The 19,911-nt window shown below is 37.8% G+C and overlaps 1 protein-coding gene across 3 annotated transcripts in view; it reads right to left on the bottom strand.

Annotated features, from left to right (window-relative positions):
* The window catches only part of CTNND2 (catenin delta 2), a 507,709-nt gene that overhangs the window by 130,385 nt on the left and 357,413 nt on the right, over positions 1-19,911 (bottom strand). For all 3 annotated transcript variants that reach the window (XM_042838959.1, XM_042838975.1, XM_042838967.1), the window contains exon 10: positions 6,627-6,840. In XM_042838959.1, the coding sequence (XP_042694893.1) occupies positions 6,627-6,840 (214 nt within the window). The remainder of the gene's footprint in view (positions 1-6,626; positions 6,841-19,911) is intronic.

Genomic DNA, 19,911 nt, shown 5'->3' on the forward strand with positions numbered 1-19,911 from the left:
TCCAGGTGTAAAGGTGAACAAAGTTTGTAAGTCACCTATTACTGAGCTTGAGTTCCTCTAAGCACTTGTTTCAAATTATTACAGGAATTTACATATCTGCAGAGGAAAAACTAAGCAAAAAATGAATTAATGCCTTTTATTGCCCAAATCAAAACAGGCACTTCTGAAAGCTGTGCTTTAATCTAGTAGTTATCTACTTCTACATGTAAACATTCTAATTTCCTTGATTGACAGGAGAAAGAGATTGGTTCGTGGTGGTGGAGAAGCTAATTCACCAAGTTGCATCTTAAAAGCTATTTGTGTACTTTCTTCATTGATTCCTTTCTTCCACTTTCTTTAACTGTAATTATGAGCCCCAAATGATAGCTGGCAGTCTTACTTAGCTAAAGCCTACTGTGAAACAAATTTACGCTGACCTTGTAGCAATGCTATTACCATGGTAACACAATCATAATAATGTAAGCACGTCCACAGCTTTTCAGATTTTCAGTTTGAAAAGTTTTTTTTTTTTTTTTTTTATAATACCATATGTATTTGAACCTAAGCCATATCTTTATGATCTAATTTTTAGTATACAGTAATGCTGAAGTCTTCTCTTTGGTTCCAAAAGCACACTGCTTCATATATCTCTTCCCACCTATCCTTTTACATTAAACATCAAAAAGTGAAAATTTTGATCTTTCACTGGCCAAGCTTCCTTATCTTCGTTTTTTTTCTTAACAGCTTTTGAATATAATCAGTAACTGGGTCATTTAATACACAACATTGAACCAGAATATTTAATACAAAATCTGAAGAAAAGGATATAATTGGGATATTTAGAACTATATAAATGAAAAATAATAATGTTACTAACTCTTCTTTACTTATGTCTGTGGGAATATCTCCTGAGAGTGAGATGAAACAACCTTTAATCATCTTTAGATCCAGATGAATAGCAATAGGGCTACAAATAGGGTACCTCTAAAAGTTACGTTTTCATCACAATAAAAAGTCACATCTGTGTTTATATATTCCAATAACTGAGCTAATATCAAGGGTACTTTTTCAGAGAACTACTGAATTGATAAATTGCTTTAAGATCCTAAATATTAAATACTTTTTTTTTTTTTCCCACAATACTATTAAATGTTATTGACTATGGGAACCCCCGATAGGTGAATTGTCATTGTACTAGGAAGCTAAAAATTCTAAAGAACTGTCCAGAATTAGCTAAAAAAAATAATCACAACATATCTTTCACTGAGATCAGCCAAAAGATTCATTTAAATAGACTACTCCCTTAAACTTGCTTTACACATCACTGCAGGCTCATTAACTTGCTATTAAACTGATTAGTAAAGATACATGAGAGACTCAAAGGGACCTTTTGAAACTTCCTGACCAACATGCCAGAGATTTATATACCTACTTATAAGTGACATGAACTCACATATAAGTAGGACAACATATAGGCGCTTTCAGCAACACTGCCAGACTACCAGTAAGTTTACAAAATATCTTGTTATAAATATCATGTAAGTTGTAAAAAGGCAACAGAAAGCACAAAACCACAACATAATATTGCGTGAGATGAGGTATGACTGTAGACAAATCAAGCAAAAAAAAAAAATAAAAAAAAATCTAACTAAGCCACAGTTGAAACAGTCAACACAGATATGACCAAGATCCATTCAGTAAATGAAAAAAATTTCATGTTCAACCATACTATGGTTTAATCACATTTGGAGATGAGTGATTATTTGGAAGAAATATAGGTACACGAGTTCTTTTTTTTTTTTTTTCCTATTTATTGCAACAATGTAATGTTTTTTAGATTCCACATAAATGTGAATGAAATATATTGAGACTACACACACCCTTCTGTATAGTATATATGTGCAGTATTAAACAGTTCATGCTTTTTAGATGTTGAGGGTAAAACTCTGATCCTTACAATTTATATGCTTTCCACAGACAGTAATTAGATCTTCGACATCTTAATGTCAATCAAAATAAGCATCAAGATGATTGTCAGCATAAAAAAAAAAAAATATCTTCCCTGTAATTACTTAAAGCTTTGTTTTTTATATTTTGTTTTCTAAAAGCGTATCATTTTTACTTTCAGTTAAATATATACAGTTTGAAAAATTGAGGTACAGTCACAGAATGGACCTGTTTAAAATTGAGGTGTTTCTAATTCAGTTAGCTCATTCCTCAAGTAGTATAATCTGTGTTCCCATTTGTTACAGATTTTGTTCGCCAAAATGAAAAGGGTTCAAATTGCTCTGAAACAGGCAACCAGTCATCAGGTGTAGCTGCTGTAGCTGAGGAGCAAGGGTAGCATGAATCTACCAAATGCTGCTTTACCTCACCTTCTCAAAAGGAATCAACTGGATTAATCTTGCTAGCACATCTTATTTTTACATGTTGGTTTTTATTTTTCCCCTGATAATAAACCAGATATAAGAATGCTAAAATAGAAATTTGTGGAAGAGTTCATAATTAACTGTAACTCAGGGAAGGAAAGCTGAGTCACGATCAGCTAAACATTTTCATTAATAAAGAGTGAAAACATTTTTCTACCATCTGCAGAATCTGTTCTAATTTTGCACTGTGTTCTCTTTTATTTACATTTGTTAGAAAAGTGTCAGCATTTAATTATTCTAAAATAAAAGGCTCCCATTAACAGGAGCTATTCTAGAAAATAGTAACACAGGGTAGGGCTGAAAAAAACATCTAAATTAGTTGTGGTGCATTCAGATTACATGGAATTCTTTTCATTTACATATTTACATGAAACAAGACTCCTTGAGTCTCTGGAAATGGTCAGAGGTTGCAGATTCCTCACTGTAGGCCCTGATGAAAACTCTTATTTCTATCAGGACGTTCACTTCTATATAGCATTTATATAGAATCATAGAATGGTTTCAGTTAGAAGGGACCTTTAAGATCATCTAGTTCCAGCCCCCCCGCTATAGGCAGGGACACCTCCCACTGGATCAGGTTGCTCAAAGCCCCATCTAGCCCAGCCTCGAGCACTTCGAGGGAGCGGACATCCACATCCTCACTGGACAACCTGTTCCAGTGTCTCACCACCCTCACAGTAAAGAATTTCTTCCAAATATCTAGTCCAAATCTACCCTCTTCCAGTTTAAAGCCATTTCCCCATGTCCTGTTGCTGCCTGCCCTTAGAAAAAGTCGTCGTCGCCCCCCCCCCCCCCCAGCTTTCATGTAGCCCCCCTTCAGGTACTGGAATGCCACTATAAGGTCCCCCAGAGCCTTATCTTCTCCAGGCTGAAGAACCCCAGCTCTCAGAGCCCATACTGATAGGGGAGGTGCTCTAGTCCAGTGATCCTCTGGACCTGCTCCAGGAACTCCATGTTCTTCTTGTGTTTGGGGCTCCAGAAATGGACACAGTATTCTAGGTGGGGTCTCACAAGAGCAGAGTAAAGGGGCAGAATCACCTCCCTTAACCTGCTGGTCACACTTCTCTTGATGCAACCGAGTACACGGTTGGCTTTCTGGGCTGCAAGTGCATACTGCCAGCTCATGTTGTGTCTTTTATCAACCAACATCCCCAAATCCTTCTCCCCAGGTCTGCTGAGAAAACCAATATCCATTGGTCTACCTCAATTACTTTATTCATGTTCTTCCAGCAAAAAACCCCACAGTGACTATAGAAGTGTTTCTGGAAGAGAAACCTTTCAATATTTCCAGATGTATTTAATGGGTATTAATGTCACTTCATTTCATAGCAGCTAGGCACCACACTTCTCTCACAGCTTCAGCCTAGGAGCTGAAGAAAAAGGAAGAAAACATTCATGGTGTTAAAGGCAGTGTTGAAAAGCAAGAAGCTACTAGAATAGAAAGCTGCTTTGCAGGTTTTAAGTACCCTTCCAAAACCAGTCTTGAGATAGCTGGAAATTGAAACTCTAAGCTCCTCAGAGAGAAGGAACAAAAAGGAAGAATATGTGCATGTTGGAGGGAAGAAAAAAATATCATAACTTTCACCTTGGCGGGCATGTGCTTCACGGTACTTGAAGCAGGCAGTGAATGCTTCACTACTATTCAGATAAATTGAGCTGCTAAAAACATTTTCTGCCCATATTTTTTTCCTCACAGCTAAGTGCCTACTCAAAATGATTCACACCTTCGTCTTGCTGGATTTCTGGACAGGTCATTTAGACTTGATAGGCTCAGTTCCCCATCTGTAAAACTGAGATAATGATACTTCTCCACCCAAGAGGAGCACACTGAGGACAAATGCATGAGGAATATTTAGAAGCTGTGGTGACACAGCCCATATGAATTCTTAAGGCAGGAACTTTGTGCTCTCTCTGGAACTAACAAACAAAACCAGCTTTTGTGTAGACAGGATGCAGAATGAACATGGGCTTGAAAGGCTCAAGGCAGTATGTTTACTATTAAAACACACATTTGCTATTATTTTCTCTGTATTTCCTTCAGGCTACAGTGGCACTATTGAAATAATTATCCTCCTGCCACCTCAACTCAAGAAAGCTGACAGGAAGTGGGAGAAGTTTTTATTTTCCCTTCTGCCCACCACCAAGTTAAATATTTCTTGAGGCAGCTGCTGCAGACACCCTTCCTTCCCCAGAAAAAAACAGAGGTAAGGAATTTAACTGGGGTAGCAGTCATACTACCATGCTTGTCAAAAAAGGATAACTGGTGTTGGTGCACAAATTCCAGCATGTTTTTAAAGAGGCACAAGATGAGAGGTGCAGCTATGAGCACTGCTTTTGAAAGGAGCTTTCCAGAGAATCACCATCAGAATTTCATTTTCAAAGCCAGTGCTAGCAATCTGCATTCCAAAATGCACAAACACAGCCAGTGCAAGCAACAGCCTGCTGGGCTTAGAAGTAAAACAACGCAAACAAGAAAAACCCCACAAAACACACAGGTGGGCCCTCCTGAGCTACCAGGTTTGATTCCACTCCTCAAAGTCATCTCACCATGCACTCCTTTCACAGATGTCCAGCACTCCTGATACTAAACATCTCCCTTAGCTGCATCTAGCTGTATTCAGGCTGGTTCCTACCACTGATAGTACCTAAACCGCTTGGAAGTAGCAATTTGAAGGCATTCAGCACATTCATTCTTTCTGTTGGAATTCAGCAAAAATTAACATGATATTGTGCAACGGAAGGAATGTAAACTGTAGCCTTTTATCTCTCTTTAAATGACCTGTGGCATAATGTATAGTCTACAGACAGCAAGGAAGCTGCCACTGAAACAAGCCACTGAAGTGTACTGCTGATGTTCATTAAATGTTTGCCACTTATTACTCAGAACAAAAAAAGCACAGTGTTCCCTAGAGCTAGGGCAGAGACAACATAACAAGACTCTAGTAAGTATGTTGTATCTGAAATAGTGGTTACATTTCATTACATCTGCCAGTAATTCTGTCACTCTGCAGGAGATTCCATCAGAGCATGTGTAGCCTGGCATCTGAATGCTATTAATCCTGCCTAACAAGTGTGAGCTGATAGGTGATGTAACTGAAGAACAAAATCAAATACATTACTTCTCATTTAATAAACACAGTGAAGTTTGTTCAGAATCTGGAATCAACTGGTGGATGGCAATCTTATCAACCTGGGCCTGACCCACCAGGTCAAGTAATTTCTGCAGAAACTGGATGATGGTGTGTACTCTGACAATGCTATGATAAAGATAAGAACTTTTCTCACATACTATAGAGGAAAAATAATAATGAAAATACAGGCACTGTAAAATAGGATAATTAAAAAGATATTAAGATTTTTTTTTTTAAACTTGTAGCATTAAATTAATTACCACATTGATGTTAGCAATCAAATATAATGAAATCACTACATAAAAAAAAAAAAAAAGCCATTTATCTTTTGTTTTGCATTTTAATTAGGGTGGTTTAGGAGAAAGGAATCTCCAAATGTTTCCGACTGGTACTGTTTGGGAGCATTTTTGAAAAAATAAACTTAAATTTCATTAGGGAAAAACACCCTGGACAATCTCACAAAGGATGGTTTTTATACTATCAAGAAAAGAAATAGACTTTACCACTACCTGCTTCCCTTTTATCTAAAATACATCACATACATTGTTATCAAATTTTAGAGTAAAAAGCTTCAGAAGAGTATACAGTTCATTTCTCCAGCATGTTGTTCACTTTCCTTTCAAAAGTGCAAGAAAATTAAACACCACCACCACCATTTTCCCTGTATAAGATACACAGGAATTGCATAACAGTTTCTAAGAGCATTCAGTGAACACTGACTTCTACATCCACAGCCCTACATGAGACACGATGAGGAACAGAGTACAGCTGACGGTATAATTCTGCACCCCAAAAAAGTCACAGCCGTGCATGGAGTACATCTCCTGCACAGGCACTCATGGCTAAGCAAGAACAAAATAAGCAGGAACTCCATCTGGAAACCATGCCACTCTAGTACATAGACAGCATAATATCAAATAAAGCTATTTCTATATTACACACATTCAGAAGGCTTGGAAGTGTTTTGCTACTGTGAGGAAGACAATAGTTAAAAAAAAGTTATTGATGGAGCTATTGACACGCATCACAGAACTGTGCTTGTAGGGTCTACATAGAACTTGAACAAAAGATAGGGAAAGGTTCAAACCTGTGACCAGTTCTCTGATTTCCAAATCTGTAGTCTTGCGGAGTAACCGTACTAAAGCTGGAATACCACCACAGTTTTTCAGAGCTATTTTGTTGTCATCATTTGCCTTCCCATATACCAAATTTCTCAAAGCTCCACAGGCACTACGGTGGACTTCAGTCATCCGATGGTCCAATAGGTCCACCAGTAATTGTATTCCGCCTTGTCTTCTTATCTGAAACAGGCCAAAATGATAACCATAACATTAGGAAATAAAAACCAGTGGTATATATGTTATCTAGTTTAATTAAGCTCTGGCTTATGGAGGGTACACTCCAGTAAAGGTATGCTGGCAGTCTCACAAAGCTGCTACATTACATCCATTTGAATTCTAGTATTACTTTTTTTGTGGCAACATAACCATACAGGGACAAACTTCAACCTCCGTAAAAGCAGTCAGAAGTTAGCCAAAACTGTTGCCTCTGCAAGATTTCTCAAGGTTCAGCAAGTTTGGCTTGTCATGGGCTTCTCCTACACTGGAGAAACCTGTTTCAGACTGTAATAGATCATAAGTTAGAGAGCATAAGCACTGTAAGAAAAGAGCATGAGATTACTGCACATGAAAAAAATACACCAAAAACTTTACTCAATAAAGTTATCAGGAGCCCTTCCTTCTGCAGTTAACTCAAATTTGTGAGCAGCTACTACAATACCTGAGATGATGTTTCAACATTAAAATTGGAAAAAAAGTCTTGCAAGCAAAATTTAAAGGCTAAGAGAAGGAAGTCTGCAGAAACATGAAGGAAGGTACAATGGACAAATCAAGGGGAATTCATTCTATTAATTTAGAGGTGGACCCTGAAGCGATTTAAGACAAGAAGTCTTATTCATTCCTAAAGTGGCCTACATAGTAAGTTTTGAACGTACCATCTTATATGAACCATCATTCCGTCTTTAAGAGAAAAAAAAAAAGTTAAATGATCAAGGATGTCAAGAATATCAAGAACAGCTTATTTCAAAATATTCTGCAACAAATCCAGCTTGAGGGTACTCTGGCATTACTTCTTTAAAAATAGTAAATATTCTTGTGTCTATTTATGAGACACAAGACTGATGCACAACTAACATGCAAGGAGTACAATACTTTAATTTCAACTGGGCTATATACACATCTCTGTCAAAAATTCTCTCACTGAGTGCATGGCTGGTGAAAACTCAAAGCAATCCAGGAACTTACCTGGCCATTTTACCACCTCAAGTAATATTTTGACTGGGACATTAGAAAGGAGGCAGCTACAGGGTGCTTTCAAAACTGCAGGGAAAGGGGAGATTTTTAAAATCAGAGTTCTTCTACTCATCAAGTCCAACCTTCTGAGTAGTGTGCTGGTCGCTTGGAAGGCTACAACAGCCAGTGGAAGTGCAGAGCTGTGAGCAGACACTGGTACAGTCAAGAAGAACCTGTGCATCTATTGCTCAGAGAAACGCTGATATCCTTCAGTTCAGTAACCAGAAAAAGATTTCAAAGAGAAAAATGTGCTGCGGATCAAAACTTTACCAATGTGAACAGGATGAATTTGCAACTACATGTTGTGTTCCAAGCCAGGAACAATTAATCAGATTTATCTGGGAAGAGTTAGGAGGTGGTAATGATGGGAGCAGTGGAGTGCTATTTGCTTGACTACTTTTTTTTTTTTTTTCCTCTCCAATCTACCACCATTTAATCCTTGGTCTGAAATACATTTAATTCCCATCCCTACCAGATTTTCAAAAATCAAGCATACCACGTGAAAAGCCACCTACATGACAAAATAGATGACATTTACTGAAAGAGACTAGAAACAAAAATTTAAGCTTCAGTTCTGCAAAAGGTGAACCAATCACGGAGCTTCACACTTCTACCAGAGAAACAAGACAAGATCTGATGGAAAACAGAATGCAGTTAAAAAATATACAATTTGTTCTGGAACGATGAGTAATATCAGGAATGACAAAATATAAACATGCCCACCTATCTCTGTGTTTTAGATTTTTAAAACACAATACGCTGACTGAATATTTTAATTGCTTCAATGGCAAAAATTAAAAAAATATTAATTATGAGAGGAATGAGAAAAAATACGAACTACGCAGCAAAAATCCTTTTGTGTGCTGCAAATCATCCAAAGCAGAAAAAGGCTCTGCCAGTGCCCTGAGGCAAGCTGTGCCTGTGCAGTTTTCCCCACACACCAGAGCCTGGCCTTGCCCTGCTCCCAAGGTGCATGCCTTGTTTCATACACTCTCCAGATAACATCTGTACAAGCTCCCCATTTGTCATTTCCTAGTGACCAGTCAAATGACATCTCAGGCTCCTTCAGAGTTACTGCTGAGGGTGCTCTCAGTTGACACGTTCCTCTGCTATCTTTCTAGGTGAAAATGTCTGCTTCTGTCACAGTTATAAGGTATTTTGAGCTATACCGTCTCTTTTCAGTTGTGGTAACTCACAGCTCAGCAGTATTAGCTCCCAGGAATATGAAGTTGTCAGGAGACTGAAGTCATCCAAGGATACTTTCTTAAAAGCAAGGACATTAAGTATTTATCTCAAATATATTTCCATCAAGAAAAAATAAGGGCAATACAACAAAAATGAAACTGATATTATGTAACACTACACCTAACCTGACAAATTCTCTTAAATTCTACTGAAGAAAGATCCTATTAGCACATTGGAAAAATAAACATTATTTTGCCAACTTCCTTTGAATTTCCAAACTCACATCCTTGGTGCTACAGCTGAAAAGACTATTGTGATGAAAACAGGAAAAGAAATGAACAGGGAAGGAATGGTCACCTGCATCCAAAGATCTAGTTTGTAGAAAAGACTCCACAGAGAAGAGATCTTCAGAAAGAGATCCTTCCCCAGGGGCAGTCAGCCCTTACATGGGTCTAGGAGAGATGCAGCCAGGCTCCACCCCTCCCGGTCAAACAGCTGAATTGCCTTCACCTGTGCTCCCAGGGCTGACTCAGTGCTTGCCTCAGGTGATCAATCAGTGGTTCAGGCTGTGACTCAACAGTTCCCATACACTTGGTAAAGTAGCTACTATTGCAGGTACAGCAATGCAGCTGATTCTTTAGAACTAGGACCTTAGTTATCAATGCTTTTCTCTATCTGGGCCATTGTGTTGCTTTGGTTTTGGTTTTTCAGTAGCACTTCCCTAGAAGTCTCACCATGTCTTTGTATTTCCATCACTTATTACATAGCTAATTATTGCTGTGTTCTTCAGCAGGTTGAACTATGCCTCACATAGATGGTGATGACTGTTAACAGAACCTATTCACATTTGCAGAAACTTAGGCAAAGAAAATGAAATTATTTCAAGTTCTTCATGGAGTTACAGCAGCCTGGAGAAGAATTCTGACCTATTGAGTTTCTTGGGGCAGATTCCAAGTGGAGAGAAGTTGCCAGGACTCAAATGAGCTCAACAGAGCTACTGCCAAATGTCTTTGCCAAGAATACTCAGATAGGCGGATAAACAGCAATTACATCAGTGAGGCATCAAATCCCACCCGCCTAAAGGACGTTTGATAGATTGTTCTGTCTCTCTCCTGTCTTTTTGTGGAATCATTCTTAATGTAGTAGCTATTGACACATTAGTAGCTACTGCTGTGCTGCATCTAGGAGAAAAATAAAACAGAATACAGCGATGCCCGCTTGCCTACTGTGACCAAATAATCAGCATACTACCAAGTTATCAGAGAATACAGGAGAAAAAACTGTCCTCACACAGCTCAATTCCAGAGTAGCCAGTAGTGAAGTCAAAAGAATTACTCTCATGTTCTGCAGCACAACTGAGTTCAGCCATTCAAATCATAAAGTTCATTCTTCCTTGAATAAACTGTTCCCTTTTCTCTCTGTCAAGCTGATCATCCAGGAAGTAATAAAAATGTTGGGTGAATCTCTGTTACAGTGTTTCTCAAATGCCTCTTCTAATCCAAGTATACCTCATTTCTGAACGCAGTTCCCCATTTTTCTCCTTACAAATATTTTCTGTATTTCTTCAGAAGATGATGGTAGGTAGCTGTTAATACATACAACAGGTTGCACTCTTTGCACATCGCATGACAGTGTATGACAGTTCCTAGCAGAGACCAGAAATGTCATCATCCACAAGTCTGAATTGATTCTGCTTTCCTAATAACCACTCAGTGTAAATCCACACTGATCAAAACAAAACTGGATAGAATGGAGATGCCATGAATTTTTTCAAGAAATTTTTTCCATATAATAAGGTACAAAGCTGTTTTCCTCTAATGAATCCTATTTTTTTTATTTTTTTATTTTCTCTTTTCCAGGAAGATTTTAAACTTTGCTTTTAAAGCTGAGCCTCCATTAATGTTAATGTTTGCTGACGAGAAGCACTTGATCGGCTCAGGTCAGGTCACACTGTGCCAGTACTCAGAGACGGAGAAGAAGAAAAGATGCCAGACTTTCTGATTCACAGGCAGATCTATCTAATTAATGTCAGTGTGATATATCAGAGTCTTCTTCTCTGGCCTCATACAGAGTTTGTTTTTTCAGCACATCTGAGAACATACCTGTATCCACATAATGCAAACATAAGGTGAATTTGGACTTCTGGTGTGGTTGATGCCCCATCCCTGGAGGCTTTCAAGGTGAGGCCAGATCAGGCCCTGGGCAACCTGATCTAGCTGTGGTGACCCTGTTCATTGCAGGGCGATTGGACCAGAGGGCCTTCAGAGGTTCCTTCCAACTCTAAGGGTTCTATGACTGTATGTGTTCAGACATTTGCTGGAGGTAGTGAAGTTATCTATGTTCCTAAGTAGGAAAATATGGATGTCTCATGCAAAGAGCTTTTGAAAAATGTAGTTTATAAGTTTCGAGCCTGACAATTAATCAGTGAATATTGTTTCAGAGCTCAAGAAACCACGATTAGTTCAGTGTACCACAACAAATTTTCCATGACCATGGACTGTTAGATATTTAATCTGCCAGGAGACACATGTGACCAGCCTGAAGCACATGCACTAGGAAAAACAAGTCAATGATACATTGATAATACATCTGAATCAATACAGACTCCCTTGATGACTGCATGATTTTAGCATATGAATTACTTGACAGCTTGCTTTCCTAATTTGATACATAAGATTATATTTTCAGCCTTGTACCACATTCACTGATGGACATAAACAAGAAAAAATCTTCAGTTGGCTCCTTAACCTAATCTAAAGGAGAACTGTCCATCTTATGCAATGCCATAACTTGTCCTGCTCCATTTACAATCAGCAGACTGAGTTCAGTCCTGATAACTCCAAACACCATTAATACCAATTCCTCCATCAGGAGGAGGTACCTCATGTGGCATTCAAGTAGTCCTCTTACAAAGATATACTAGAGTCAGTGGATCAAACAAAGAGCTACATTCAAAAAATATCCAGAGATGCCCCCCTACATATGTTAGATCCCTTTGGGACAGATGACTGGATCTATAGCTTACAGCGTCATCTTCCTGCTCTTCTTTACACTTAACACTGTAACACTGTAACTCTTCTTAACACTGGTTAAACACTGCCTTTATTCTTTTCAAGTCTACTCTGGGTCAAAGAATATTTTCTGAATGACTATAACTGACAGAAGGACCATTTATGAATGCCTAAGGGAAAAGAAAAAAACAAAAAAATATTGTAGGATATTTGCAGCCTTCTTAATTTCCTAGTTATTTTTAGTGAAAAATATATGCCAAATCTTGTACAAATGATATCACAACTTGAAATGAATTATTGTCAGGTGTAAGAAGTAATGGCATAACAGCCCGTGACCTTAATTGACAAAACATGCTACCTGTCACCGATTCAGCACAGAATCCACGCTATTCCTCCAGGCTCACTATTTGAAGTCTAACAATTGAATGTGAAAGCTCTACGGCTTGCTTCCCTGGGGAAAGGGAAGGTCTGCCCTAAAAGTAAAGATAACCAAGACTGTCAGCTTGAGCAGGATACGTGCTTTTACAGGTGAGTCATCTTTCCTCATATCAAGGCATCAGAACACCAGTCCTTGAATCTGGCTGTTGATTATGGCACTGCAACAGCAGAAGCAAAGACAAAGCAAATAGGAGGTAGGTGTTTTCAGTATTACTATTGTTTTGAACTCCAAGGAATGCTCAAATAAAAATTATTCTATTCTTGTCAACAGTAAAAAAAAAAAAAAAAAAAAAAAAAAAAAAGAATGCTTCAGATTTTAACCAGTTTAGCAGAAAAACTGTTAGATAAGAAAGCATTCCAACACTGTCTAAAAATACTGCAGTGGCAGAAATCAAAACACCCTTTCTTTTCTATTTATACTCAGTAAGTGGGCATCTGAGATATTGAGATATTCTTCACATTTACCAGTAAATATAACTGGAACTGTATTTAATTCTGACTGCCAATGCCTCACAAAGTAAAATATAATGGAAAGAGAGGTGGATTAAGAATAAGTGACAAAATCATAGACTAACAGGGTGATAAAGTGTGTTTGTAATATATTACAATCTCTTCTTCCCAACAAGCTAAATGTTCGGCCATTAACAGCTTCACAGTCCCAATGCAAAGATGAATTCATGGCTAAATGCTTACTTTCAGCATTTTTCCTAACAATTTGATTGACTCTTCATCCAAAGGATGTGGAAGAAATTTAGCATGCTTTTTGATACATCACAGATACCCATCATCAACTGAATTGACATGACACAATGCATCATTCGCCACTTTTTCAGTGGCATTTCCATTATTAAGAAAGCAAGTCTCAGTATATCAAAATCTAAGTGTTTAAATATGCACAATTATTTGCAATACCACTATGCGTATGCAACAACCAACATACAATTGACTGTTAGCACAAGTAATGGCATACACACAATAGATCCCAAGTTAAAAATGAAGTTAATTTGAACACCAGTTCTTGAAATTTTTAGTAATAATTCATTTAATTCATACTTAGATTCTGGAAAAGGCTTTCTAGCTAGCAAAATAACTGCTTATGATTTCACACACAAATGGATTGCCAACAATTCTGTTCCATGGATAAGAGAAAGCAGAATCAAATGCCAAGAGCATTTTTAAACAGTGATTGGCAGCACAGTGTTTGGGACATTCCTCAGCTACGAGCAGTTAAGGAAACTGGCGCTTCCTTTCAGATCAATCCAAGAAGCCAATGCTTGCACAGCAACTTGACCACACCCATAAAAATATTACATACCTAGATTTTCCCATTCCATTCTACTTCCATTACATATCTTTGCCCTTTTTTATATTATTAAAACAACTTTCATAAAAGCAGAAAAAACACTTAAATGTGTGGTTTTGGAAGGCAGGCAGCCTCTTTGCTAATTAGTGTCAGGACTCCTCAGAAGGCTGATTCATAAAAGTTAATGGGCTTGAATTAGAGAAAAATCTCCAAAGCAGGGTAAGGGAATAATATTTAGGACAATAATACTCTTACGAGAGATATACCGGTTTAAACTTTCATTTCTCTCCACTATTTTTTCTTAAAAGGCTATGGAGCAGTAGGTAGACAATACAAAATCCTTACATTGCAAACACATGTGAGATTTATTACAGACCAATTTACCTGTAACATCACAGAACAATTTAGTCTCATTAGCAAAGTAATTTGCTACAAGTTTAAAAAAGTGCTGAGCAATTTCATCCTAAAATAAAGTGGAATGTTATGCAAATTGCTGCATTAGCTCAGAAGTCTAATTTGTTTAAGGAACCTAAATCAGGGTTTGGATCTCGGTCCCATTTAAGAACAGTTTTGCAGAACTGCCACTCAGGACTTGTTTGATCAAATACCGAGGTGACATAAAGCTGTGAACAGGCATAACTTAAATAAATTCAACCACTAGTACATGCATGGTATACTGCTTTAAGTCAAATAAGAATTGTTCTCTGCATGCTAAACTGCAGCACACTGAAAAGGAAGGGAATTTCTTTTCTGTGCCTTAAGAAATCATGCAGTTATTTGGAGGAATGGTTATGTGATACATGAGGACTCAAAGCACAGGGTCAGTATTAGAAGCTTTCCATCTGGGAGTGGATACTCTACACTGGTTACTCTGAACATAACGCCTACTATTTATTTCCATGGAAACTACAACAAAGAGCAGAAGAACACTATTTGATAGAGCAAATTCAAAACACTATTTTTCAATACATCAACCACTATTAGCTGGGCATTTTTGCCAGCTACAAACAAGAGCCCGCATGCTGCACTCGTAAAAATCTGCACCCGTGGAGGTGACCACTGTCACTGCCATCACTGCTGAAACGCACCACCCACCGCCTCACTGTGCTCACACCCACTAATGGTCTCCATGAATGTTCAGCAAGCATCAATGAATGTCAGTTTTTTTTCTGCATGGAGGAATTCAATGACACACCTTTGCTCCAACTGCACTCTCATGTCAGACCCCGTTCCGTCAGACTGCCCTTCCTCTGCCATCTGTCACATGGCAACAAAATGGAATGGAATACAAGCGGGAAGGTTCAACCTCTTCTGCCATACCAGCCCTCATATTTCTGTTACCAAGTATACATTTGTTTATCCCTGTGTCCTTTCAGTGACCTCTTCAAATTCTGTAATCTATGCGTGGGGTTAACAAAGACTGAAAAACATGTTCCAACAGAAGGAGACTCAAAATCTTGTTCTAAAATTGCCCTGAGATGGTATGAATAAACATGTTGTTCAGTCAGTAAGCCTTAATGTATTCTGTGCTGTGATGCAGTTTGTTTTTCACCCTCAGTAGGAAGGCTGTGCCTATTATAAATCACGGCTTTAGCAAGATTTAATTTTTACAACTAAGAAAAATCTATGGCAAGACACAAGTTAAGTATAGTAACGTAGTTTACCCTGCTACTCATAAAACCAAATAATTTGTACGCCTACACAAGCATCCTGTTCTAAAACTGAACATCAAGCATTAATGGGATCATTCAAATAACACTCCAAACTGCAGGCACAGAGCTGACCTAATGTGCTTATCTGAATGCAAAAGTATAATGAATATGATTTTCAAGTCCTCTCTCAAAACCGGCATCTGCTAAACGAAACAGATCCATAGTGACTTGCATTAAACAAGTTTCTCAGCTTTTGAGTCACTGGAGATGTGATTCAAACACATATTAGAAATGATACATACAAGCCAATGCCTCCAGAAGGTACTGTAATTAATTGCTTTATATTTGTGGTCTACCCTTTTTAAAGCAGTCTGAAAGGCACAGAATTAAAGAAGGTCCATCAGTGTGCATTTTACAGATAATACAACAGCAATATTAATTTAGGATGCAAAAGTCATAGGCAGTGATCAAGCAGTGATCTACCATTGTCTGTAGTTAAATGAAAAGAATGAGGATTAATGCCAAGGGTTTGGATCATTTACTCTCTCGTATTAGAAAGGAATTAAGAATCTTTTTGAGTATGAATGATTACATTTATTCTTGAGGAGAAAATTTCTTCATATACACTTCACTTAAGAACATCCTATCATTCTTATAATCAAATTCCTAGTGAAGATAAACAAGATAACTCACACTTTTCTTTACATAAAAAAATAAGTTATTCAGACAAAAGCAGTAGGTTAGTAGTTCAAATATTCCGAAAAATAGCATCAGTATAATGTCAGATGAAAATTGATGAAGTGGCAATTAACTACATTCAGTTAAGTGTATTACTCGTGGGATTTATTCAGTGCAAACACAAATGTGATCAAAGAAGAGTGGTCACAAATAAGACCACAGATAATGCTTGTGTGTGTGTGTGTGTGTGTGTATGTGACTGAAGCTCAAACAATGTTATCTGACATTTCAAATTTAATTAGAAACTTGAAAAGATACTTCTTTGACTCATGTTGTAGCAATCTCAGAGAGTTTGCTTCATAGAATAAACAACAAACCCTTTCTTCTCGGATTAAAAATGTATTTACAATTTATGCAACCAAGTATCATACTGCCACCTGATGACCTCTGCTCCCTCTGCTTTATTGCAATCTAAACAAGAAGCGTTATCTTCTTTTAACTGATTCTTCAAAGAGTCTCTTGGTCACATGAAAATCTTCTGTCAGATGAAATGAGAGACAGCTACTGTCTCAAGCTAATTAACTCTCACATTAATTCTCACAACATGTCTCCTTGGTATGTACTCCTAATGTGTAGGAAATCGGACACGTAAAATTGCCTTATTTGTCTAAGGACATAAACAGAAGCTGCACTACATACTCTTTCTTCCCTTTCCTAGTTAACATGACCATTATAAGCAGAAGAAAAGTCAACATAAGCACATATGTCTGCCTCATGCATTATGGATTTTATAATACCTGCAGTTCAATATGCAATATTATATCTATATATATATATATACACATATACATACATGCACACACATGTTTTTTTTCTTTTGTCTTTGTCAGGTTCTCTTTTCCTTCTTTGACAACACCTTTCTTCTAATGCCCTGTTAACATGGTGTTGGGCATTTCTGTCAGTTATGGAAAGAAGTGTCTTTGCTGTGATGGCTTTGGAAACAAGTTTGTGAATTGTAGCAATTTTTCAGTTGGTCTTGGAGGCTTGGATATAAGAAAAGCAAAGTAGTGGCTTCAAAACAAAAACCAACTCCAAACCTGCAATACTTTTGATGCGGCATACATATTACAACCCTTTCCTTAGGGCCTTGCCTGCCTAACCACATACCAGTGATACGCCCAGGGATGTGCCCAGACCGATCCACTGATGCTGGTGACACAGGTGGGCAGCATTTCCCACCTGCTCTTCAACAGCTACAGTGGCAGCTATACTCAGACTTAAGGGTCTGATTTGGACTTGCTGTGTCATTTATTGTTATGTGTGAATTATTTCTTTTTATATGACAAATGGTCCCTAGAGTTGGTATTAGAATTAATTTTCAAAAGTTGAGTATGCAAGAAAAAAGTGCATTTCTTTGTGAAACTGGAAAAGTTATTATCTTCCAAATAACTTTTCAAATCATAGCTCACATATCTAACACATCTCTTTATCTGCCTGAAGCAAGGTCTGTACAAGATAACACCAACAGTAAAAATGTCAGCCTTTTATCAGTCAAGAAGTACTTTTCTGAGATGAGGAGAGGGAAAGAATCTGGTCCACAATCAGTACAAAAAGTACAGCAGTGCTTCAGGCTTCTGAAATGGATAATGTTTGTGTCTTACTTACAGTTCTTTTGGTTTGCTTTTATTTATTAAATGGCACAAATCAAACTCTTCTCTGAGTTGTACCAGTGTAAATCTATGAAAGCAGGCCTGACTCCAGTAGCACTGCTGTAAGTTTACTTCAGGATTACCTAAAGGAATCACTGGTTCCAGCACCTTCAACAGTTATTATACAGTGGCCAGGTAGATAGGTAGACATTTTAGCTTTAGAGCCTTAGGTGTCCTCACGACTCTACAAACTGTGCTTTCTGCTTCAGTTACCCTCTAGCTAGGTATCTAGGTAACAGCCATCTCTGTAACTCTAAATACATTTTGATGATCATCTGATAGCCTCTACATTAGATGTTTCTTTTAGTGTAGCTTTTCTATCAGGACTACCATTCGTATTATTGAAATTGCTTTGCTGCCAACCTTTTTACTACAAGTATCTCGAGAAAGCATCAAATTACATATATTGATATTGATCTCCATTATTTTATTTCTATATATAGTCTTACCTTGGAATGATGGATGATGAGAATAGTAATAAAAAAAAATATGCTCTACAATAGGAAAGTAATCTCCTCCATTCATACACTGGCCTCATAAATCATAGAAGCAATTTCCAGAAGAGCTATGTATAGAAAGAAATCAGACCATACACTACATCATCATACTGCTTTGAAAAGCTGCAGATGTATTCAGCGCCCATTCAAATTGTGGGAACACATATTACTTATGTCAAAAGACACTTTCTTTCAACCTTTCCTTCCCTACTGCTCAGTATTTCCAAATACAAAAGATGCAGCTTTTTCAAATGTTTTAATGCAACCACGACATTTTTCCCAGTCCACTGGAGAGAGATTCATGAAACAGTGCAATGTTCTTCCTGCACCTGCTGCACACCACAGGAAGTAGCATGAAGGCATTCATCTTATGTACACAATTCTGATTTTTCTCCTCTCGTCCTAATGGCACAAAAAACATTATTGCCAGATGTTCATATTTAAATTTTCTGGATAATTGAGTTTATTGCCTAAAATTCTCTTATGTATGGTTGCTTATTCAGAGGCGAACTCTGGCTGTGCAGTGCTGAAAAAGACAGAAACCTTTAACCAGGCTTGGCTCCTGCTGGGCAGACAACGTAGCAGTGAATGCTACACGCCCCAGACAAACTGGAAGACGAGGCAGGTTTCACTCAGGACCTCTCTCCCTTCTGCCCACAAGAAGACTGTTACCAGGCCCCTAAATGCCAGCAGAAGAAAGGCCAGAGTAGCATCGCAAAGATGCTCACACCCCTGTTAATAGCTGGCTGTTAGCATGAACAGCAGAGCAGGACACTCCAGACAACAAAAACAAACAGACATTATCCCCATGAAATGTTGCTGATAATTCAGAAATGTTGTTGATAATTCACAAACTGATTGTGTCTTGCTTTGGCTCTAAATAATGTGTTGGATACTTATGAGCATTGTAGGAAAATATATCTTGAAAATGCATTTCTGGGAAAAGTGGGCAAAACTTTGTCCACCTGATGTTCTCTGCAGCGTACGGGAGGAACAGAAGGGCAGAGTAACGCGGTGTGAGAGGCAAAAATACAGAGACATTCTCGATATTAAGCCCATCATTTTGCAAAACAGTAATGTCTTCAGTCACTCTGTAAATTCATTTGATTCTGACTCTTTGTGACATGAGAGGGAATAATGTAATCGTACAAGATGACTGAAAACAACAGGAAAATAGTGCAAAATGCCTAAACTTTGCCTATCTAGCATTAACTCAGAAGAAAATAACTAGAAATAGATTTTCAGTTACATGTATGAAATCATAGATGCCTGTTTATTTACTTCTGAGACCATGTCACTGCACAGGACTGATGCTTAATTGCAGTTGAGGCTATTTTGCGAAAGGAATAGTTTCAAAATGTGAATGCAACAAAGCCAAAGCATTAATCAAGGTTCTTATCAGTGCAGAGGAGAATAAAGACAGAACTCAATGCTCTGACACCATTTTTGCAGAGCATATTTTGTTTACATCCTAGCTCTTCTATTTCCTGTTTTAAACAGATATTACTCCACCAGGGTTTGCCATTAACTTGTTTATTTAACACCTGT

This window comes from Centrocercus urophasianus, unplaced genomic scaffold (assembly GCF_019232065.1).
Source record: "Centrocercus urophasianus isolate 14NV4802_14NV808 unplaced genomic scaffold, USGS_Curo_1.0 seq_11, whole genome shotgun sequence".
NCBI classification, from domain to species: Eukaryota; Metazoa; Chordata; class Aves; order Galliformes; family Phasianidae; genus Centrocercus; species Centrocercus urophasianus.